Below are 24,355 nucleotides of genomic sequence, written 5' to 3'. Positions count from 1 at the left end.
CAGCATTCTTACTGTGTCCACTTGTGCAAAAGCATAAAGTGAGAAAAGGTGGATATAAATTGGATGTGTAGAATACAAATAATTACGGGGACTGGCAATCTGCAACCGGTTAGGCTATTATACAGGATGCCCATTAAGTCTCTCTACAGTTTCAATTTTGTTATGAAGCCATTCTCAATATATATATCTTAATGGTTTGTTGTATTTTAATCAGTAGTTATTCAAGTATTTTTACTTTATCTAATACATCTGTGAGGGCCAAAATAATATATGGTATCGATAAATTCCCTCTGCAATTTTAAAACATTTTAAGACTATATGGAAACCCTATATTACATATATAGGTAGTATGTGCACATCGACATTCTCTGTGCTTATTGAAGTTTAAAACAAAGGCTTGTGGTAATTGTTAAGCGAGGAAAGTTATTTCCTTGATCAAACCAATGAGCAAACAGAATCGAAAGTGTGTCGCAACCTGTCACCTTAAATTAAAAATTCAAATCAGATCAGTTCGCAAATCGTTTGAAGAGTTGGGATTCAGCATTTCCCAATCACGTGGAAGATTTTGCAATCTAGTAGTGAATAATACTTCACCAATGAGTAAAGTTATCGAAGTTGCAAATCGTATATGTGCCGCGTTCGTGAAACACCATTAATAAAAGTACCAAGTATGTACCTTATTTGGGCAGCTAAGGGCCTGTTATACCAGTCCGACAATTTCACTGCGGTAAGCATATTTCGCAATGTGTGTATTTCGTATTTATTGGAGGACAAACAACCTGAGTACACATACAGTTAAGTGCCTTTGTTTAATATCATGAAAAGTTCGTAGCGTGAGACAAAAAGCAGCAGATAAGGCGAAAAGGTGGTGGCCTCGTGTATCCGCTAACAGTATTGAGGTTTATAAGGTCTAAAATTACCATTCGAAGCATATGGGCAGTTTTCACCGTTATGTAATAAAATTTTGACAATATGATAATATTTTTGCACATTGATATTCAGATTTACAAATCTTTTTAATGTTCAAGAGTACGTCTGACGGGTTTTGTGAAATTTGCAAACGAGCGAGAGTAAAGAAAAACTAGCGATAGAAAACGCGCAGTACCGTACACGTGTATTTGAGTAACCTGATTTAGTAATTATTTTCTCATTTCAAATTTACGTTCTTTCATCTGTGACATCATAATAATATAAGGCTTTGGTGTTGTTCGTAGCATTTATTCATCTCTTTCAGTAATTAGTAATGTTAGAGTAACAAGTTTTTATTTGTTCATTATTTATTTTTTGTATTTTATTTATTATGGACGTAGAAATAGGAAAGCCAGAAGCGCTAGGGATTATATTAATATTTGAATATAACTAATAACTGAAATCAAAATGGAAGTGTGTTCTAATTTTGCTCGTGCTATTACCCGCAAGAAGCATATTGATGAAGGAACAATGAATGAGTCGAAGCTGAGAAGGATTCTAAATACTTTTGATATAACTGCTCTTGGTGTTGGATCGACTCTGGGTGAGTTTTTTTTTACGAGTTTGTGTGAAAAATTGATCATTTTTATTAAAGTTTTTTTTATAATTTATTAAGTTTATTATAATTTTAAAATTATAATCTGTTCCTATCAATCGATTTTCTCTGTGATCAATTCTTATATTTGATGATTCCCGGGCGTTTTATTTTTTGCGCCATAGTAATCCACTCATAAATGAACCGAAAAAATAAAATCTCCCTTATTGTGTTAAAGTTAATATTTCGAAATAAACATTTTACAAATGCGTGATCTTAAAAATTAACCTTTAATTAAAAAATGCCCCAAAGGGTTGTAAGAGATGCAGCGTTATTCCTATCTTAACGTTTGTCGTTGCAGGTGCGGGAGTCTACGTACTGACAGGGGCCGTTGCAAAGAATACCAGTGGACCAAGCGTTGTTATTGCATTTCTCATCGCAGCATTGACTTCAGTACTATCTGGTAAGTTAAAAGTCCGGGCCGCGGTCTATATGGCAGTTTATTAGGTACTCCTGAAGTATGGGTACCAAGGTGGCGGACACCATATGTGTACCAAATTGGGGTTAGGCCCTAATTTTATTCCAATTTTCCTTATTTTCGTTCTATACTAGTTCGGGGACTAGCCAAGTGACTCCCGCAGTATTTGTACCTAGAATTATCGTTCGTTCAAAAATCGTTCCAACATTTCGAGAAATGTAAAATTAAAAGTATAATTGATCAATCAAATACGCCGTATTTTAAAGATACTGAAATCAATTCTACTCAAATATACGATTGATATTCTTGCTGCGATAACGTAGAAAAACTAATATAATATTCATAGTTATTGGTGGCATTTTGAAATATTGATATGAAAGTCCTACAATTGTCGGCAAAGGCAGGGATGTGGAGTCAGGAGTCCAGTTTTAAACATTTTATTTTAAAACCGGAATCGGATTGATATTTTCGAACTTTTGGGTGTCCGGAATCAGAGTTACAGGTACAGTGGTAATCGAATCAATTTTACACAGAAACTAAAAAAATAACTTAACTGCCTATCAAAGACGGTTTGCATGTGTTTAGAACACATTTTTTTTCTGGTATTTCGATGCTGGTGTTGAGTCATGCGCCGGAGTCAAATTTTTAATCATCCCGGAGTTGGAGTCGACTGTTAATTTTTCCCCGACCATGCAGCCCAGAGCAACAACTTAATTTTTTCGTTTTAAGCCACGGGGGAATTAAATATCCTCTTCTCTCACATGCCCCGAAGAAACGTTTAGTTACTTATTGAGATTTTATCGCCAATATGAGGTCAGATATCGATCATAATATAAATTTTATCAGTCTGTCGTGCCTTATCTCAGTAAAGGAGATTATTAACGGATGTTCAATTTAGGGCAGTATTTTGTACCTGGCGGTCCTGTCGTTTACTCATATTAATGCTGATAGTGTATAGAACGAGAGCGACTTATCAAGCTAGCATGTTCATATCTGAATACAACGGACTTGCTCGATTAAAACAAAATCCATAAATTTCTTATTAATTCTACGAAAACGGAAGAACATTTTCTTTAACACTTAAACTTTTGGCGCTCCAGAAGTATGTGTACCAATACAGAGGTGGTAACTTATTTCGCCTACTTTACATCAAGTTGTGTGAAGGGACGGAAGCGTATGGGCAGGGGATATATTTACTTGGCTAACACAGACAGTCCCCGAACTCGTAATATAACTAAAATAAGGAAAATCGGAATCAAATTGTGGCCTAACCCTAACTTGGTACACAAATTCTATAAAGAATTATGGCCGTGAATATCCCGTTGGCAAAGACCGATTGACGCAACACTTGAAGAGGTAGTTAAGGTCATTACGACAAAGAAAACTTTATTATCCCCGTTTACGAGTACTCAATTTTTATATCGAGGGTATAAAAGTAAGATTATTTCGACATAAGAACCTCAATTCTCATGCACGACAATCTACCAATAAAAATATTTATCAGAGTGGAGACTCCGAGTGAGAACTGTTGATTCTGCCCGTCTTAAAGCAAAAATATTTTTCCGCGTGTAAATAATCTATAATTCTGCCAGGATTTTTGCAGTCCCCAATGTCGTCAACCTGGCGGTTTACGAACATTTGACATACAATTTTACAACCTTTCCATATTTAACGATAAAATAGATAAACTACAGAATCGCATAAAAATGGATGGTTTTTAGTGACCCTCAGGTCACTATAACTATCGCCAACGCTAATGGGCATTCTAGTAGCGCAATGCAAATGAATGAATAATTTATCACGGTGACACCAACGGATCCTGGAATATATGATTTCCTTAACCACAATCCCCGCAATAGTATACTAATGCATAATGTTCCGTATCAAATTTATTATAAACTAATTTAAACTGAAAAATTTACGTAAAACTAATTCAAGAATTTTATGCCAAGACAGTGCGATTGTTTTGAAATTTTCATTACAACCTTTTTTCTTGAATAAGTCGTTAGAATTTACTTAGAATCTTTTTATTGAGAGAATAAAAATATACATTTGAAGTCGCTGATTCATAACCCGCTTTGTTTTCCGGTGCCCATCCTCGTAAAACGGTGTGCATCCTCTATTCTCGTTATCTGTGTAAGATTGATTTTTGCTTGTTGGAGAAAAGAAGTAGAGTTAACTTGATGCAATTCGAGTGGTCGAATGGTAATCGCTGATAAATATGATTTATGCTTATGATTTACATATTTATCCCGGGGGAGAGGAAAGCCGATAAGACGGCTTATCCATATGGCGAACCACGGCCTCTCGTCCGGTTACCATTCCAAGCCGGTTATGGGATTAGTTTTTACTGTATTGTTTGTTTTCGGAAGCATGGACTTGGTGGTGGAGGAAGCCGTAACCGACCAGCGGTTACGTGAACCACCCAACGACGGCGAGGAGTCCAGCAATCCTCTCGCACATAACCATCCCTACATGGGATTCGAACCTGCGAACCCACGCAGAGTAATTAGAGGTGCGGTGGCGAGCGTATTCCTAACGCTTAGCCCGTTGAGCCACACCGCCGCGCAAATTACGTAACAGATGAAATATTTGTAAATTTGAACGTGAATTATATATTCTTGCAAGTGATACTCACTGGATAAGTATATTTAATGGTGGATTTGCAGTTATGCGTACAATATATTTAAATAAATTTAACTTGAAGCCAATTTACATCCAATTCTCAAAGCGACGAAGCACCCATGTGCGAAGTGTCATACAACCATTCATGTCTTGTTGTGCAGATGAGTGCATTTCATAGAATCTTTATTAGAACAATAGGGCGAGTCCTTAGCTGGTCATTCAAACAATGTTTGAAAGCAAATTGTCAATGATTAACAGCGACTATACTAAATCAATCAACGTCCGGTAGCGCCTAAAAGTAACAGAATGATTTTTAACCAAGGAGTAAGCAAAATTTGCGCAAATATTGTTTCAGTAAATAAAGAGTGCAAAGTTTGTTGGTCGAATTGGTAGCGAATCTAACAAATACTATAGGTTGCGTGCAATTATTGCCGATACACAACGTTTGCGAACCAACCGCGTATGACGTATTCATTCATCCAGGTCAAAATGCACGTTTTAATAGGGTGGTTTACTGGGTTTGTTACCGCGTTGTATTCAACTCTGGTTTGAAGCCCATGCCCGTCACTACCCGTGGTGTAATGACTTGGGTAGGCAATGCCGACGACACCCTGTATTCTCAGCCTATCATCCATGCAAGTTCTAACCTAACTCGGCGTTGCTTAATTCCTGAGACAAGATCATAAGAGATTTTGGTTTCACTCGTCATGCAATTTTGCATGAAAATTTGGAGCTCCACCAAGATGGCGCACATCCTGAACATAGTATGTGTACCAGGTTAGGGTTCAGGTTATGCGCCATCTCGGTACACATACCTCGGGAACGCCGAAAATGTAATATGAAATAGCTTGTAATAAATACATGGAATTATATTTACGGCGTTTTTGAACAATGCTCTGCGTTAGAAGCTATTGTAAGGGGATGGCGTAAATGGTTTTTTATCCCAATATTTTTAACATGCAATTCCAACATAGTCCAGTCCAACGCTTCAACCCCTAACGCCGGCCCATCGCGCAATATCTGAGTTCGTCAGAACGGGGTCACGGTATATCAAATATCACAACACAATAAAAATATTTATAATATTGGAACAATAGATTATTCTATTTCTATTTCACAGGTTTATGTTATGCCGAGTTTGGAGCACGCGTACCCAAAGCTGGATCAGGATACGTTTACAGCTATGTTACAGTCGGCGAATTATGTGCCTTCGTCATTGGGTGGAACCTCATTCTCTCTTACGTGATTGGTGAGTATTATTATTGCACCATCATAATAGCCAATCAAATGCGACTTTGGGTCGAACTTGGGCGTGACTTCTATCCAATGTTCGAACCTCATCTTCCGAATTTTCAGCTTTTGACTCGTGTATAGCGGATGGGATTTTGCGAAACACCTAGACCGTACGATAGTACCCCCTTGTCTCAGTTTAAGGGGCGTTAACGCCGATTGTCAACGGTTAATTTTGATTGGATGTTATGGCTTTGGATAAAAATAGGCCATTGTATGATATGTAAGGGTACTCGAAAGTCCTCTAAAGAGGCGACAATGCACAATTGAAAAATTCTATCTCCAATATGCCTCAAACGACAAATACACTAAAAATAAATTCAATTTGCTGATAGTTATTAGTTACAGTGACGGTTTTCCATTGTGTTATATTATTGTCGATTATTACATATGGGTCTCTCAATCAAGTAGAGTCAGTGGGTCGGTAGTTGAACAATACATTTAATTATATATTCATTGCTTAGTCTAGACTCTAGATTCTTTATTTCAATATTTGACACTCCTCAGTTTTCAACCAATCACGGCTCTGATGATATTTGTACGTACAGGAAGAAACATAATATTTTGCTCTGGAATAACACTGGTAACAATATAAATGGGTGTATTCGGGGTACATTCTTTTTGGTTCCTTGTTTCCGAGAATTGTAAATATATCATCACAATATATAAGGGGGGGGGTTCTAAGTTATTTGCATTGTTCTCTCGTTTCTAAGAAAATACAATATATATGTAACTGTTAATATTGCAACATAGAAGGGCGGTTTCGAGGTACATTTGCATTGTCAATTGTTTCCGAGAAATGTGTAGATATCGTCCACATCACCACAGACTTCCCGGAAAGTAAAAACTGTCCCTGCAGTATTTAAAACACTACCAAAACACTACCACTACTCGTAATATGTTTCAGACGGAGCCAAAGTCTATTCTTAATTTGCGCACACTTCACAGCGTGGCAACGTCGTCTTAACAAAAACGTGTCTCAACGAAAACATGTCATTATATAACCGTTTCTACCTGAGCAAACCATTATTTCGCGCCCGCCTTTGAATACCAATACTTGTTGATTTTTATTACACGTCTTTTTTTATCCAGGCGCTGCCAGTGTTGCCAGGGCTTGGACAGCAAATTTCGATGCCTTGCTCGGAAACAAGATTGAGACATTCATGTTGAGTTGCTGTTCGATGAACGCTCCTGGACTTGCTGCTTATCCTGATGTATTTTCCTTCGTTATTATCATTATTTTAACAGGTGAGTTGATATACAAAATAAAAGTAAAATTATGGATTGCGAACTAACTAGCAGCTGAAAGTGAGCTCTTTTTTCGGTGTTGGGGGATCACTCACGTTTTTCAAGACTTCGTGACTTGACTAAATTCGACACATCTAACCACTGGGGAAACTTGACTTGACTCTGAAGAAAAGTTGCGTCAATTATCCAGTAACTCGAAAGACCAGCAATTTGATTTGGCTTGGGAATCGCGAGTGCAATGACTGGACTTGGGACTCTAATTTTGAAATTTGATTGGACTCTTATATCACGTGACTCGCGACTTTGGGTTCAGCGACTTAGAACATTATCTTTTTCCCAATTTTTTTTAAATGTTCTTCCATTTATTGGGTTAGGTACATATCGTTTTAACGAGAACATGGAAATATTCGAATATCCTGTTCCTCATTTTTCCCATTGATTTTTGATAAAAACATCAAGCCATCAATTTATTATTCCAAAATATGTGATTTCACCATTTACAATGTTTTGATAAAATCGTTCAATGTGGCAACCAGGGAATTATTCTGGTCCATAAAACCTAATAATTTTGGTTCCTCTTTTTTTCTGGTTTGTTTGGATTGGTATTGTGTGAAATGTGGTTTGATTTCCTCTTTATCATGATGGTAAAGTGAAAGCGGAATTTCGATATATTTTGTTTTTATTCGAATAAAAGTGATGGATGTTTCATTTCTCACGTTGAAGATACATTAGGCGAATTAATACACATAACTTGATCAATATTTACTTATAATAGAATATCTTTCTATTTATACTTTTTATTTTTTGAACTGATATGTAAAGAGCTACTTACTCCATTTTTTCCCTTATGAATCGGAAATATTTCCGGTTCGACCTCGCCTACGATTAATTATACCCTGCATGAGGTGGTGGATAGGGTATTCAAACGAGATATTTGTAACCCGACATAGCTAAGTTGAATGTTTAGATTAGACCGCTATGCCGTCACAAAACACCTGAAAATCGTCTGTATGGGCTAACAATTTATTTCACGTATTTTCAACATTAAAATATTACCAAGCGCTGGTATTCTCTCGGCGATGTAAGAACATTTCCAAAAATATACTTCAAACGGTTTAATAACAACATTGCGCCATTCTATACAATAACATTATTAAAACAAATCGATTGAACAACACTTGCAAACCACCGGTAGGACAACATTTTTACTGTCACAATCAGTAAGTACCACTTCATTCCGCACATCACGTACGAGCCATCAGACGCCAATACAAATAACGGTACAGTTGGTATAACGCGGATAAGGTTAATTCATTCAAGTATTTTTTCATAGACGATTACGTAGGCCTTGTTTCACAGCTGGAAAGAGATTGAAAAATCTCTGCCCTTCTTATTTGCTTCAGGCCAGAAATCTCTTAGCTATCTTGTTTCCTGCGAGTGCTGGGTTAACATTAGGGAATGGTGCACGATTCAATTGCGCTCTTTCTCAATGGGTACCACTCGACTTTATCAGGATTAAAAAATCATTAATAACGACATTTTATAGTTTGGATCGAAAGCTTCTCCTTATTTTCTAGTAGAATACCAATATATTTTCGATTATTCGCGAAAATACCTCAATTAACGCTGTAATAAAATTTACAAATCATTCAGTTGCCAATTTTTTTTTTTTTTTTTTTGCCAATTTCAATCTGCTCATTATTACAGACAAGACAGTGAGGTACATATCAAACATATAAAAAATAAGTCTATGCTAATGCCTCATTTCTGCCACACCGTGAGGAGGTGTGAGTATCAAATTATTAGCAGTGGGGCATGACCACTACAACAGAGTAATAAATTATTAAATTATGTCAACCTAAGTTTCAATATCGTTTCATTCGAGTTTTTCCAGGTAAAATACGGCTGATTTCGATTTGCATAATAACTAACTAATACCTAAAAATATATGCCTATACAGATATTAAAATCCTAAAAAATATCTGAATACTTTGTGGAAAAGTCGCGATGTCAATATCCCATTCTGGAAACTATAATTTGAATATACCGAAACATCGTTACACCAATGTAGTCTTCAATGCAACGGAAATGACTGGTCGAATCATGCAAATTATTCTGTACGAGAGAGGACACGGATACAGAAGCATAACTTCCCAGTTGCTCCTCCTTTGTGATTGCTAAATTTAGGGCGGAACATTTCTTTGATTTGTACGTAAGAGAAACGTGTACTTTTGCCATTTTCCCACGCATAAAGGTGGGGTCGGATGGATCAAGCTATATTGAGTGAAATTACCTACGTCACTCACGCAAGCAGGTCACGTTATTATTTCATTGCACCGAAAGTTTTGATAACGTTTTCTCCGGGTGATCGGCGTAATTCCTCAAGAATTCTGTTTATTCAACCATTGAGTCTCGATTACAGAGGTATTTCAAAAATTTGTCTCGCATGCGTGAATATATTAGACATAGCGCCGAAAATTTAGTAAGGGTGGCATCGGAATGTAACAATCACAACTTGGGTTGGCTAGTAACGTACACTGCTAAACTGTTGGCGTAATTTGCTTCATTGCACCGAAAGTTTTGATAACGTTTTCTCCGGGTGATCGGCGTAATTCCTCAAGAATTCTGTTTATTCAACCATTGAGTCTCGATGGTCTCGCAACCTGTCGCACTGAAAGTGCGAATGCACAGTCTAAATCAGAAAACGTTGCACGTGAGGTGGAAGTTAAAATTCTATGCGTGGGAGACCGACTGATGAGCATTTCCACTATGTAGGGTAGGGCAGATGAGGTAGGTGATTAGCACGTTAGTCAGGTATCCCTGTCCGCATGACGCAGAAAATTTTTGGAAACGATCGGGCCAGAGGAAAGGGGTCAAAACGGGGTTTTTGTGGCCCGAGGCTGTTCATTGGTCAATCAGCTGTCAATCAAGTCACGCGAGAGTGATTTAGGGGTTTAGAGGCCGTTTAGCTAAGTTTCCGGGGCCGGAAAGCGTTTGCCCGAGTATTAGGAATTTTTCCAAGTCTTTTTGGCGGTGGGGGCTGTGCCCCCACGCCCTCTGTGGTGAGAGAACTCGTGCAAAGCCACGCCCACTTAGGTTCTATTGTTTTTAGGCAATTCTGAGGCATGTGAATGGGATTTTGGGCCAAGATTTGCCTAATTCTCAAAGAGTATAAATATTTGAAATTTTCTTTACTGAAAAATCGGTGTTTCCCCCTCCCAATAGCCCTCCTGTGGCGTAAGAAGGTTGCGCACTTAAAAATGGAGCTATTGAGAAATGAAATAGATAGGTATGGTTGGAAAAATTAGTTTAACATTTTTTTGAAGAAATTTTTGTTCTCTTACTCCCCAGTCACGCTTTAGTGATTTTGGCTTATTGCAGGCCTCTGAAAGGACATATTGAGAAAGTGAAAGCATGGGCATATTTGGAAAAATTATTTGAATCCATTTTAAAAGGAATTTTTTTCCTCCAACTCTTCAGTCATGCTCCAGTGATTTTACGTTATATCTCGAGAATGGTAATAGGTAGAGAGGCCATATCTGGGTCATACAAGTTAATTGAGGTCTGATTTATGTCAAAAAAAATTCGTCACGGTTGAGTGATCACGGGCCCTAAAATTAATAAAACTTGATTTCCATTGAGGGTGATCGGTTTCTAACCTGGTATTTAAACTATTTAATGGACTAAAAAGGTCGGGGGCACCGCGCCGGACGAATGCCGCCATTCGTCCGGCGCAACGACCAGGGTCTTCCAACAAAATCAGAACAAACACCTACTTTTTACCTTACTAAACACATTTCTTTACATTTCCCCTCGCGGGTAGCGAAGCGACCGACCCCTGGATTACAGAGGTATTTCAAAAATTTGTCTCGCATGCGTGAATATATTAGACATAGCGCCGAAAATTTAGTAAGGGTGGCATCGGAATGTAACAATCACAACTTGGGTTGGCTAGTAACGTACACTGCTAAACTGTTGGCGTAATTTGCCGCTCGATTGTATATATACATGAAATATATTTTATAAATAAAGAAAATTCAGTGTCGTTTGGTATTAAATTCAGCAGTGGTTGTTTTCGAATGAGAAATGTGAATTCGTATTCCGTGTTGGCAGGCTACACATGCGCTAATTTTGATCGGATTCTTTAACAGGTCATAGGGTTTCTTCCTTTCTAGGGTTCATGGCATGTTTTTTGCAGTTTCTACTACCGTCGGTGAATCACCGTGTTTATTCGAAAGTAGCCCAGAACCTCTTCCATAGATTATAATGTCATATCGGTACGTTGTTTGTTCACAAGTATAGAACATGGATGTGCCGTGCGTTACTGGCGATTTTAATATTTCTAAGTTATAATGTAGCTCCCTCCGGCCAATTTTGGGATAAACACTGTTGACGTGACTCAAGACATGTTACATGGGGTCATAACACCGCCGGAAGTTAGTCATGCATAACCGAAAAATCGCGGGAATTTCACGTCGTCAATGAACGAAATTTTTGTCTGAGTTTTCCACACCGCTAATTTAATTTGACAAAAAGGTTTGCATACCGACGTCTCATTTCTAAGTTACCGATTTCCTTTTATGTGCGCCATTATACGATACTCTAGTATTCAATACCACGTCGACGTACCTGATCTTCACGACATGTACTGATAAATAATCGGACGGTTGGCCGTGGTTCGCTATATGATTAGGGCGTCATATCGGGTTTCCTTTCCCCCTGGATGATATGGTAATCCTATGCTAAATAAACAAACTACTTATTTGAGATACATATTGCGGCCATGGGCGTTAGCATAAAAAATTCTGTTATATAAATAAACTTAAAACCATCAAAATAGTGGCATACAATGGGCGTCAACGTACAACATGCTTTTCAAGGAGACAATGGGCGTCAACGTACAACATGCTTTTGAAGGAGTACAGACCAACGCTTAGAGATCCCCTTTGCGGGATTAACCAAATTTATACACAAAACCTCAATAGTTTTTTTGTTATTGTCAAATATTTTCACCGTATGACTCTGCTTTTAGCGTTTTGTTGTTGAGCACACACGGACATTATTTTGATGCTGTTAGAGGTACTATGTCTTCTCCGCGTAATATGCGTCATAGTGGAGGTGTCGTATTTCCATCAAAGAATCAAAAATTTATTTAAATCGTGGCCTCATTTGTGCCATGCGTGATTTAGGTTAATATGATCAAATTATCAAACGATTATGTTTGTCCTAAGATGGTAATAACATTCTTACATTAAATTTATGAATATAACGCGATGGAACAAAACGGTTAAACCAGTCTCTCATCCGGAACGCCCGCGTGAAATCACGCCCCCGAAACGCCCACTTTTCGGCAGAATTGATGTCAACGATCTGTGGTCCAAGCACGGTCAATTATAATTCGCTTTAAATGCTTTGTGGCGGAAAATTTACATCCTGTTTGGGATGTTGAGCAAGCGAGGTTACACATGCTTACAATAATAGGCTGGCTATAAAAATATAACTTCCATATCAGGTTTTGACTATAATTATACAAACAACAATGAAATATAACTTGACCATAATATCGATGTTCTACGTGGTTCAAATATGTAGGTAACGTTATACCTGCCCCTGAATATGACCTGACAAAAGACCGTGGCTCGAAATAATTTAAGCATAAATGATTGTCGCAATTGGCCCCCACTGCCTGCACAGAGCCTTGCTTGGAGTGAACAAGATGTGAAAGGTCGTATAAAAGTGATACCATAATTTCTTAGAAAACTTTCTGTTTGCTTGAAGAAATAATTGCATTATACACTATAGATTATGGTTGCTTAACTAAATTATATATACACAAAGCGCTTATGGGAAAGTAAAATACACATTAGAATCTTTTTGTGGCCTGGTAATGCCCATGGCTACAAAACTACGTGTTAATACTTCGAACTGATGTATATGTATAAACAGATGACTAGTTGTTTATTGGGTGGTTGTAATTATGCCATATCTTTACTGGAATAATAATTTATTTCCATGCTGAATTGGTTTGAAATTTAAACAAATACAGTATTAATTTATACCATTGAAATATTTTCTTCTATGTGTCTCCTCAGAATTCATATATTATCCGAAATTAATTTGTATGTACCAGCCACCACAAGAGAGATCATCTCAATTAAAAGATTCTTAATAGTTGTCATATTTTTTCAGCTCTAATTGCTTTCGGTGTGAAAGAGTTTGCAGTTGTCAATAAAATTTTCACTGTGTTGAATATCTGCGTTATCATATTTGTTGTGATTGCTGGACTCACTCATGCCAACTTAGAATACTGGAATCTCACACCCGATCAAATCTACAACATGACTATTGAAGCGTAAGTGTTTTAACATAGATAAAGCAATGAGTAATCAACAGTTAACATTTATTTTAAGTTCTTCGCACTTCCAAAAGCAATCAATTCGAAATTTCTAGTACTTGAAGCTGGCAGAAATTCCTAGAAGACTGTTACCTAATTTTTTACAATATTTTTTTCGTGTCCTATGGGACCTAGAATTTCAGTGCTTGGGGGCACATCCATATTACCGTTAACCCATTAGTATTGCTCTCTTGTTAAGGAAATTTTTTTTTGTAAAAAATGCAAGATACAGCTACCGTAATTTACTGGATATATTATAAAAATCTTTCTCCTGAAATCTTTCTTACCTAATGTATTGTGTCAAGTTTTAAATTTTGCCAACAGAAATAGTTCCAATGTATGAATGACCATTTTCAGAAAATTTTTGATTATTTCAGGAATAATACTGTTAATGTTACGTATGGTGAATATGGAACCGGTGGATTTGCTCCATATGGATTTGCAGGTTTAATATCGGGAACTGCAACATGTTTCTATGCTTTCGTTGGCTTTGATTGCATCGCAACAACAGGTTTGTTAAACTGTTATTATCTTGTGTTTTAATGCAAACTATCAAACCTTTTATACAAGCATAGAAGATGATTTGCTACTTTCTGTTCAAGCACGCATTGCACTACTGATTACCCGGCGCTCAATAAGTATGTGTAACAATATGTAGATAACTAATTTGCGTATTTTACATCAAGTTGCGTAAAGGAACTGAAATAAGGGAAATTGGAATAGAATTACGGCCTAATCCTAACCTGGTACATATACTACGGGAGTACCGATTATCCTCCATGGGTTGCCAGGTGGAATACTTTTCAGAAACATTTACATGTGCAGGGTGTTTCAGGCAACCGCTAGTTGATTACAGTTTATTACAGTTAAGTCCATGCATCTGGAAATAACTACTGGTCAGCTATTCCTATTGCTATTTTCATGTCCAACCGGGACATGCAAACGAACAGCAGACTGTGGTTTACCATATGGGATAAGATTTACATACTTTCCCCTAGAGAAAGAAAAGATGATAAGACGACTTAACAATATGCGGAACCATGTACTCTCATTCGGACTTTAGTAATAGCTTGACTATGATTAGTTTATCTTATTGCCTACCAGAATGATTGTAGAATATCCCATCTTTATCCTGACTCTAGAATCATAAAATTGTTGCAGTTTCGTTAATATGATATTATTCCATTTATGACACCAATTACCGGTAGTTATCCATCGTTGGTTGTAAGACATTTTTCAATTTGACTTTATCATCTAAATAAGCAAGATTTTTCATTTGAAAATATATTTACATTGCTGATAAGCGGATTGGCTACGGCTTCGCCATCACATTACACACCCCCCTATATGTTCAGCCGGTTCATCTTCCTAGCCCGTAAAATATTTTATAATACCGCAAATACTGAGAGAGATTATAAGAAGTTTCACGTCAGTCTTCCCTCGGGCATTTCGACTAATTGTGTTAAAATGTCGTCACTGTAGACAGTGTAGACCACACACACAAGTGTTTGAAAATTTGATATAGCTTTACTGGTCAATTGTACTGTATCATAATCTGGCAATGGTATTGTTTTTCAACTCAATTTTACCAGATTTTGTGACTGGCATAACTGCTATGGTGTTTCAATTAGTTTTTGCTTTACTGAAGAGTCAAATTAACTAAGTTAGAAATAGTTTGGTCTGATAAGTTATTAAGATATTCAATTTACCAATTGTGTCTATGCATTAGACCAGTGACGGTTGACAACTCTTTGACAGATGTTGAACAACCTCACAATAAACTATCCTCGTCAAACAGTCACTTATGCATTGAAATCTATCATGTTAAAGAAGATTGGAATTTTTCTTGTCACACGCACTTATATATTTAAAAAAATAGTTGCTTTTACTCTTTTTTTATATGAAATTCGAAGCGTTATTTAAAAAAAAAATTGCAAAACTGTAATTTGAAGATGTGTGATTAATGCTATTGGACTTCTATTAGAAAATAATCCACCCAAAAAAATGTGGTGCTAAGTTTCTGAAAATATGATTTCAGTGTGTCGAATAGATCAAATCCAACTTATTTCTGTAAAGCATTCAGTTCCAAAATGAACTTTTTGGAATAATTCTAGGATTGTGAAATAAGCTACATAGGTAGTTTACAAAATAATACAACCAAATTCTTATTTTAAAAACTCCAAAAAAGTCATCCAAAACCTTGCAAGATTCTGATAGGCACTTTGTTACCAAAGCAACAACATCTATTATTTAAATTTATATTTCAGGCGAAGAAGCAAAAAATCCACAGAAGGCAATTCCATTGGGTATTGTTTTCTCATTGACCATCTGTTGTTTCGCCTACCTCCTAATTTCATCAACGCTAACACTGATGCAACCATACTTTCTTCTGGACACTGATGCTCCGTTACCGTACGCTTTTGAGTATGTCGGACTAGAATGGGCAAAAATACCAGTTTCGATCGGAGCAATTTGTGCTCTCTCTACCAGGTAAGGTTATATGATCTATATGTGAATTAATTCTCTTTTTGGGTGCTCCCGAAGTATGTGAACCAAGATGGCGGACACCGATGCTGGTTAGGCCACAATTTTATTCCAATTTTTTTTATTTTAGTTCTATTACGAGTTCGGAGACCAGCCAAGTGACTCCCGTAGTATTAGTACCTGAAAGGTGTCCGCCATCTTGGTTCACATTCTTCGGGAGAACCCATTTTTGTATATATTCGTTCATAATTGAAAATATGGTCAATAGAACATAGTTATCTCAGGATTTTATAAAGTTATATTTTCTATGTATTGTGTTTGGTTCATGGTTAGATTTCAGATAGTAAATGTTGCTGAAAAGTGGTTGAAAGCCTAGCGGGTAAAGTGCAAGACTTAACTGTGTTGTCAATGGGCATCGCAGATTACACATCTTGGATTCAAATTTGAAGACCTTACCCAGGGTGTAATGATTGGGTGGGCTTTCCGAACCGGAAAGATTCTAGTCCTTCCCACTAAAAAGGATCTTCTGACCTATTTTAATCAGTGGGTGCTTGGTAGTTGTTAATTTAATAACTGAGGGTTGTTAATTTTGGGACTTGTGACTTGAATATTTTTTACAACAAAAATTTGACCGTTAATCACACTTGAAACCGAGAATCGCTTAAAGAATCACCAAGGAATTTTGTTAATTGGCCGTAATTAAATGTAACTAATTGGTACGGAGATTGCAAATTGCCAATCATATTATTACTATTGCCATCACTAAGTCAAATATTTAATTCTATTATATTTAATTAAAAAAACGAGATTCGGACCAGTGCTTACTATTCTCCTGTGGTATATGTACCAGCTTAGACTTAGGCCCTAATTTTATTCCGATTTTTCTTATTTAGGTTCTATTACAAGTTCTGGGTCTGTCTGTTTTATCCAAGTGAATATACCCCCTGCTCATAGGTTTCAGTCCCTTCCCACAACTTGATGTAAAGTAGGACAAGCGCCATTAACCACACAGGAAGCTACTTCTTCTGATAAACTTTCCTGATTGGCATTGTCTACCAGACTTATAAGAGAATAAAGTATAATTTTTTCCACAGTCTGCTGGGGTCCATGTTTCCGATGCCTCGTATCATCTATGCTATGGCAGTGGACGGACTTCTCTTCAGTTTTTTTGCAACGGTCAGCAAGAAAACAAAAACACCTGTGATCGCAACTTTCATCTCTGGAACATTAGCAGGTAAGCTTAGATTGTCAACATTTGATTTTTTAGTGGTTATAGTGTTTTGCTTAAACTAAACTAAATTTGCAACCATTCTTTGAAATTTTGAGATTAAACGCATACCAACCTACTCAACCAGAGTATATAAAATTGATTAGGTTGTGCCAAACCAGAAAGATTTCTGTCCCTTTAAAAAAATATAGTAGCTATATAGCAAAAAGTTGCTTTTACAGTATTTTTAGTGGAAGGTAAACACGCTGCACAATGTGTAGGGTAGCTTGTCAGTTGTTGGACTTGCATTAGGGCGGTCCACATATCTGCTGTTGGAGTTTGATTCTATTAATGATATGTATGCCTTGTAACGATTAAAATCCTTTTTATTGTATCCAGGTATCATGGCTGTCCTATTTGATTTGAAGGAATTAGTTGATCTGATGTCAATCGGAACATTGGCTGCATACACTCTTGTTGCTTCATCTGTCATGTTATTGAGGTAAACATATTAAGATAAGTACCACCATAATTTCAGCTTGGCAGTTGGTGGTATCGTAATAAGTGTTAGTAATATGCTTGCCATTGCGCCTCTGATTATCTTAGGTTGTCCGTATCTTAGGTTGTCCGTTTGAATCTTGTGTGAAGGATAAGTATGTGTGAAAGAATTCATGGACTCTTCATTTCGGACTCTTAGTCCACTCCACATCCTGGTGATCTCTTCTGCTATCAAGTTTATGCATCTAAAAACCAATTACTGGTTAATCGTTTCCGAACCAATCATGGATTGGTGACTGGCCGGTTCGCCATACATACGTTCATGTAATCTCCTCAACATTCTGCTCTCCATGATGAATATGAAAACTCTTTTTTTAGATTTCCTACAATTCGCTAAGATCATTTATGATATATTTTCTTATTCAGGTATCAGCCAGAAAAGCGACCTCGTTTGAAGCACGTATCTTCCATGAAACCTGGTGGGTTCGACGGTGAAAAAGCCATGATGGACACAGCACCAATGACCACTGATAATGGTTACACTGGCCATGAAAGGAAGAGTTCATTCAATGTGGTACATTTAGTCATACCAAGGGGCAGCAGTCCCACTGAAATGTCATCAACAATTGTTAACTGGGCAACTGTTATTACCGGTATGTTGGCTAAAAACTTTTTTTACTATTTGTTCCAGTTGTCTGAATTAGAGTTTGGGGTACTCCCGTAGTATGTGTACCAGATTCGGGTCAAGCCATAATTCTATCCCGATTTTCCTTATTTTATTACTATTACGAGTTCAGGGACTGTCTGTGTCAGCCGTTTGAATATCCCCCTGCCCATAGGTTTCAGTCCCTTTACACAACTTGATGTAAAATAGGCGTACAAAATTAGTTACCGCAATATTGGTACACATACTTCTGGAACCCAGAGTTTGGAATGTAAATATAGGTTTTTCTCAAGTTATTTTTCAAGGTTTGCCCTTTTAGGCTGTAAAGCTCAATGTTTTTATTATGTTGGAGCTAAAGCCGTATTTTCAAATGTTTCAGTGCTGGTGTCGAAATTTTAAATTTTCGGATTCAAAATTAAAGGCTTTCAATGGTGATAATGCGTCTGAACAACTGGTTAACTGTTCCCATTCCCAAACTTTCCGACATGGGCTGGTAACCAGACAAGAAACCATGGTTCGCCATATGAATAAGTCGTCTTATTAACTTTGCTCTCCCTAGGATATATATGGAATTTTTATTGTCCTTTCTTATAATGGAAGCCAACATTTCTGAAATAAGCTTCAAAAGCATTCAAAAGCATCAATGTTCTTGAATTCGGAGCTGGAGTCATTAATATTTGATTTTCTAGTGGGTATAGTGTTGGTAACTTACAAACCAGCTGAGGGGTTGGAGCCAGGGTCGTTTTGCAAATGGTCTGTTTTTAGAGGCAGAGTAACTTCCCCCAACTTCGTTCTGTGCCCTGACACTAATCTATCTCGAATCTTCCAGGTACTTCAATGGTTTTATTCAGCATTGTTGCGATAATAGCTGGCAAGAATGGATGGACGACTGGATCTATATTATTTGCTTGTATATTTGGCGTTGTCATCATAGGTGCAAGCATTGTGATAATTCTTCAACCTCAAAACAATGAAAAATTAACGTTCAAAGTAAGATTTAAAAATTTGTAAATTAACTTTGGTGTCATACTTTTTGAATTGGTTGGAAATAGGGTATACCTGTGGTATGGGTACCAGGTTAGGGTTAGGCCATAATTTCATTCCAATTTTCCTTATTTTTGTTCTATTTCGAGTTTGGTGACTGTCTGTGTTATCCAACTGAATATACCCCCTACCCATAGGCTACCGTCACTTTACACAACTTGATGGTAAGTAGGAGAACAAAATTAGTCACCTCCATATTTGTAACCACACTTCTGGAGCGCTTTTGTGGCATATTGAATTGATTGAAATCAGATTAAAGAAGGAAAATTATTGCATCATCGTGCTTTTTACAATAAGGTTTGCTTAAAGCAAGCTTATGCACACTCATTTAGAAGTAAAAGTGACTGATCTTGAAGTGAATTTCAGAAATTTCTGAAGTCCCAAGAGCTATTAAACTGAGCTACTATGGATTATAAAGTATTATGTTTCCCTCCACTGTGAATCATGTAAATCTGCAGTAAATCGCAACTACTCATTTAATAGCATAAGCATGTCCTGAGTAATGATGGTTTGGGACTAAAGTCCCTAATCCCTGAGTTGCGAGTCAGGTCATAGGTCGTCAAAGTCCGAAGTCAAACCAATCATTGAGTTAAGTCTCGCTGAAGTTAGTTAATGATGAGTCAGAGACATTTCATTTTAGACTCGAGTTATTTCTGAGTCTTTGATGACTTTAGTCCAACTCTAGTTGAGTCAATTCCCAACAATGGTAATACTTGTAATATATTTTCATTTAATCAATTTTAACGATCTTGGTGATCTTAAAAAAAATAACATAAAAACATTTTTTTCCAGGTGCCTCTTGTTCCATTTATTCCTATAATCAACATGTTCGTAAATCTATATTTGATGGTTTCACTGCCTGTCAGTACGTGGTATAAAATGGTTATATGGATGGTTGTAGGTAAGACATTTAAAACTTTCGACTTTTGGATTGAATTTGGAGACAGTTTTCGTCAGTCGAGATAGGAAAAAAATCAAATTGCTCAATTGATTTTCAATGGATACTTTGTCAGAATTTTTCAAGTAATTGTCAACTTGAATTCATCCTGGCTGTAGTGCGGTTCAAGAAAAACTTCATTGATAGGGTGTGAGAATAATTGATCATTTTAATTGTTTTCATTATTATCATTAATTAAATAATTATCCCCAACAGAACCTGTAAACTCAAGTAATCAGAGATGCTATGATGACGAGGGTGTTACTGACGATACCCTGATGTGATGTGACTGTCATGAATAAATAGTAATTGAATTCTTATATTTCCAGGCTTCGTAATCTACTTTGGGTATGGAATTCGACATAGTGTTGAGGGACTTAACGATGACGCCGGTCAAAATGGAGATGTTAGATTTATGAACAATCACGACGAAGGGTATGCCGTCGTTCCTACGCAAGATGACGAACAACCTTTGGAAGAAAAAGAATCAGAAATTTAAAAAGAAGATTTAATAATAAAAAAACAATTTTTAAAAAGGAGGAATAGGAAATAATCAACTTGTGAAGTTGAAAATAATTAATAATTTTTGTGCCTTATTTTTTTGGTGTTGTCGCTGCTTCACTATCACTCAACGTTGTGTGTAAGAACTACTGGTTTTGTAGATTTTCAAGCGTTACTGATCGAGTCCTAAAGAAAGTAATAATTCACAGGGTGTTCATAAAGTCGTGTGTTAAATTAGGTAAAAGAACTTTGATGTGCGTCGTTCTGATAATGATGGCCATATAAAGATGTATCAAATGAAGTAAAGAACACTAAAAACTAGTTAAAATATCTTGGCAACTCACTTCATAACAAAATTGTAACAGGACTTAATGAACACCCTGAGCTATATAATGAGTTTTCCATATTATTTGGATATGTTCTACAGTACTAAATTTCTAAAACTGTATATCAAAATTGATTTGGGTGTTGAATTTCCAAAGGTTACCCATAAAAATAATTAACTGAATAAAAAGCTCGTCCAGGAGATTTGTTTGAGTTATTATTCAAATTATGCAAACTTCGAAGAGAAAATGCCTTTTCTGACTGCTTTTTTGGGTATATGATCATGACTTTTACACATTTCGTTAATACTGATATATTGACCATGTCCCCAGGTGCTAAGTACTGGGAATATCTCTCCCATAAAGTAAAATTACTCTGTAAAAATGGCACTTTTTTTGTTCGATTTACGTACTATCGATACAGAAATTGTTTCTGTTAAATATTTTTCAATTTAGAAATTGATTGTTGAGTAATGGAGATCTGGTTAATTGTAAATAATTATTTATAACCAAGATTGAAATGCCAAATTCATGCGTACCTTTTGCTCAGAAGCCTTGAAAAATCAAACATTGGGGTTGCTGCCAATTTAAATTAGTTTTATTTAGTGATTGGTTTCCTAAGATTGTAGGCTGTCTTCCTAGTTCAGTAATTCAAATTTACACGGTGAGGCAAAATAGTCTCTCATATTTTATTTTGAATATGGGAAGTCTTTTTCCCACCCTGTATTATCAAGGTTTGTTTGTATTTGATTATTTTGGTGGGGCTTTAAAACGTGGGCTCCCCCATGAGTTTATTTGGTGTAAACATTTTTGATCATGAAATCAGTACCGGTACCCAAGATATCAAGATCTGACAAGTGGTGTTTTACTTTTGCCAACAATGTTTGGTTATATTTATGTCTCACAACCTTCCAATTTGTACATAGTAATTGTTGTTTATTGTTCATTGTCTTATTTTTTCGGTCAAGGAGAATTATCACCCAGAACTTTGTTTATGTAAAAGTTAATCAGACTCGTTAGTTTACTATATTAAATCAGTGTGAATTTAAGTTGAGAAGTCGAAATATTGTTTTTTTTTCATTTTTTTCTCGTCGCCTGATTTTAATGACTTGTATCTATAATTGTTATTTCGCATTTCTTTTACCCGGGAACGTCATTATTATGTTCAGTCAATATCCTGGTACAGGGTAACATATTTAGTTGACTACGGTAATCAAATGTGAACTATGTGTCATAAAGACAGATGTAAACTGAGGAATTTCACAATAGGTCAATGGAGTCAGAGCCTTATTTTCGAAACGAAATTCCGAATTTCCTCGAGTCAAAGTCCAAATTTCTGACACAGAAACTGAAAAAATCGAGTTGATGAAAATTGAATAAGTGTTCTTAGCAGTCTCTATTAAATGGGGCTTGCATAAGTCATTGTTTATTTTCCACTTCTGATCTTAACATAAAACTGAATTTGGCTATACGATGTTAAATTTCATCTAGACTTTATCATTTCAAAACCATCATCAATTCTATTCGAAATACATAGCAAATCGTAATACTCCATTTTACGCTATACCTCTTCTAAGTGTCCTGTCTATTTCTTCTATTATAGTGTATGTAGTATATCAGAAAATTACCTTTTTACAAGCATCAATATGATGAAGCACAAAATAAAACATCAATTTTCGATACTTTTCTTTTTCTTTATTTAAATTACTCTTTATTGATCATGCCAAAAATGAAGCCGTTTAAACAAGTTGTTTTCCTAATTTGTTTTTCACTTCAAATTTACTAACAGTGAAGCAAAATTTGACCACTGTGAATTAGGTAACATTATGAAATCGCATGCCACTGTTTTTTCATGATACTTTGGCACACTCAAATCTCTTTTCTCCTCTTTGATTGGTCTTAATTCAAAGTGTAATTAGAACCCTTTTTCCTTGTTTTGACAAAGTATTTTTTGTAATGGTTATCTCACTGAAACGGGGGTTCTCAACCTTTATCTCTACACCCCCTCCGAAAATTTTGAACACCCCCTAACTTTATGGTATGATGACGCACTTCCTAACTTAAACATAATTGTATTCAATTATCCAGGGGCTATGAATAGTTTTATAGCTGATGGTGGAATATCTACCACCCCGTAAATTTGAAAACATCCCCCTAAAATGAAAAGCTGAAGAGCATACTGCCCTAGCTGTGTATGTGAACTGTCTTTTCCTGTGCGCCGTGACTAGACTTGTCTCCCCATCTATTATGCAACATAGAACACCTTATCCCAACAATGTTGCAATTTGCTATGTGGTCAAGGCACTCACTTTACCCATTTACGCTCAGTTGGGAACCCTTGTTTTATAAGATGTGTAGTCATGATACTTTCTATCCATGGTTTAATTTCCATGTTCTTACATATCTGAAAAATGGTTTTATCCACTTTTTTAAATGTGACATATTACAACAACAGTTTGGCTTACTTATTTGGGGCCTGTGGCTATCTCTATTCGGCCTTCTACGCCGATGGCTTTATTGTTGACCACTTATTTAAGGTGAATGTGTTTCCTTTCGATATATTTTCAACTTAGCTGTTATTAAGGGTAACTTATTTAATTTAATGTTTGTAAATATTTGTATATAATCATGGCATCAATGCTTCATATTTCACATCAGTCAGGATCATACTCTTGTGCTTAATTGAGATATTTACCTCGTGGAGGTAAAAGTGGATTTTATGAAGCATTGTTGCTATTCTTTTGGAATAAAAAGCTGACGTTTTGTGTACTGGAAGGTTTGGATATCTGGTGATGGGGCTGGTTGAGTGATTCATGCAAAATGGCAAGTTTGTTGATAGTAGTTTTGAATGTGTGAATAATGCAGAAAGATTCTTAGACACTGTTCTTGAGCTCCTACTATTCAAGACGGGCTTCACCAAAGCAAGGATGTTTAAAAAGGACCAGCAGACTTGTTTAATCGTGCTGCTAAGAAGGTCTCTCGCCTGATGAGAGTACTGTTTTTTTTTTTTGGGGGGGGTCTTCATTGCTAAGTAATGCAATTATAATACAAATGAATTATAGTTGACCTCAAACATTTCAATTCATAAATTTAACTACACAGTACAAGTTTGGTTAGGATTTACTTTTACTGATAGTCAAAATCAAGACTGTTACCGT

General features: G+C 36.4%; 1 protein-coding gene across 1 annotated transcript; it reads left to right on the top strand.

Annotated features, from left to right (window-relative positions):
* Positions 1-1,245: 1,245 nt before the first annotated feature.
* Positions 1,246-23,966, top strand: LOC120326143 (high affinity cationic amino acid transporter 1-like). The gene is made up of 13 exons (XM_078112930.1): positions 1,246-1,513; positions 1,866-1,967; positions 5,728-5,856; positions 6,990-7,145; positions 13,335-13,497; positions 13,917-14,050; positions 15,807-16,029; positions 17,118-17,257; positions 17,630-17,732; positions 18,155-18,381; positions 19,222-19,382; positions 20,229-20,337; positions 20,703-23,966. Exons 1-13 carry the CDS (start codon positions 1,378-1,380, stop codon positions 20,870-20,872), a joined length of 1,953 nt encoding a protein of 650 aa, XP_077969056.1. The 5' UTR covers positions 1,246-1,377; the 3' UTR covers positions 20,873-23,966.
* The last annotated feature ends 389 nt before the right edge of the window (positions 23,967-24,355 follow it).

The sequence above is a fragment of the Styela clava genome, chromosome 1, assembly GCF_964204865.1.
Source record: "Styela clava chromosome 1, kaStyClav1.hap1.2, whole genome shotgun sequence".
Lineage (NCBI taxonomy): Eukaryota > Metazoa > Chordata > Ascidiacea > Stolidobranchia > Styelidae > Styela > Styela clava.
The sequence above is the reverse complement of the archived record's forward strand: the minus strand, read 5'-3'. Positions and strand labels throughout refer to the sequence as shown.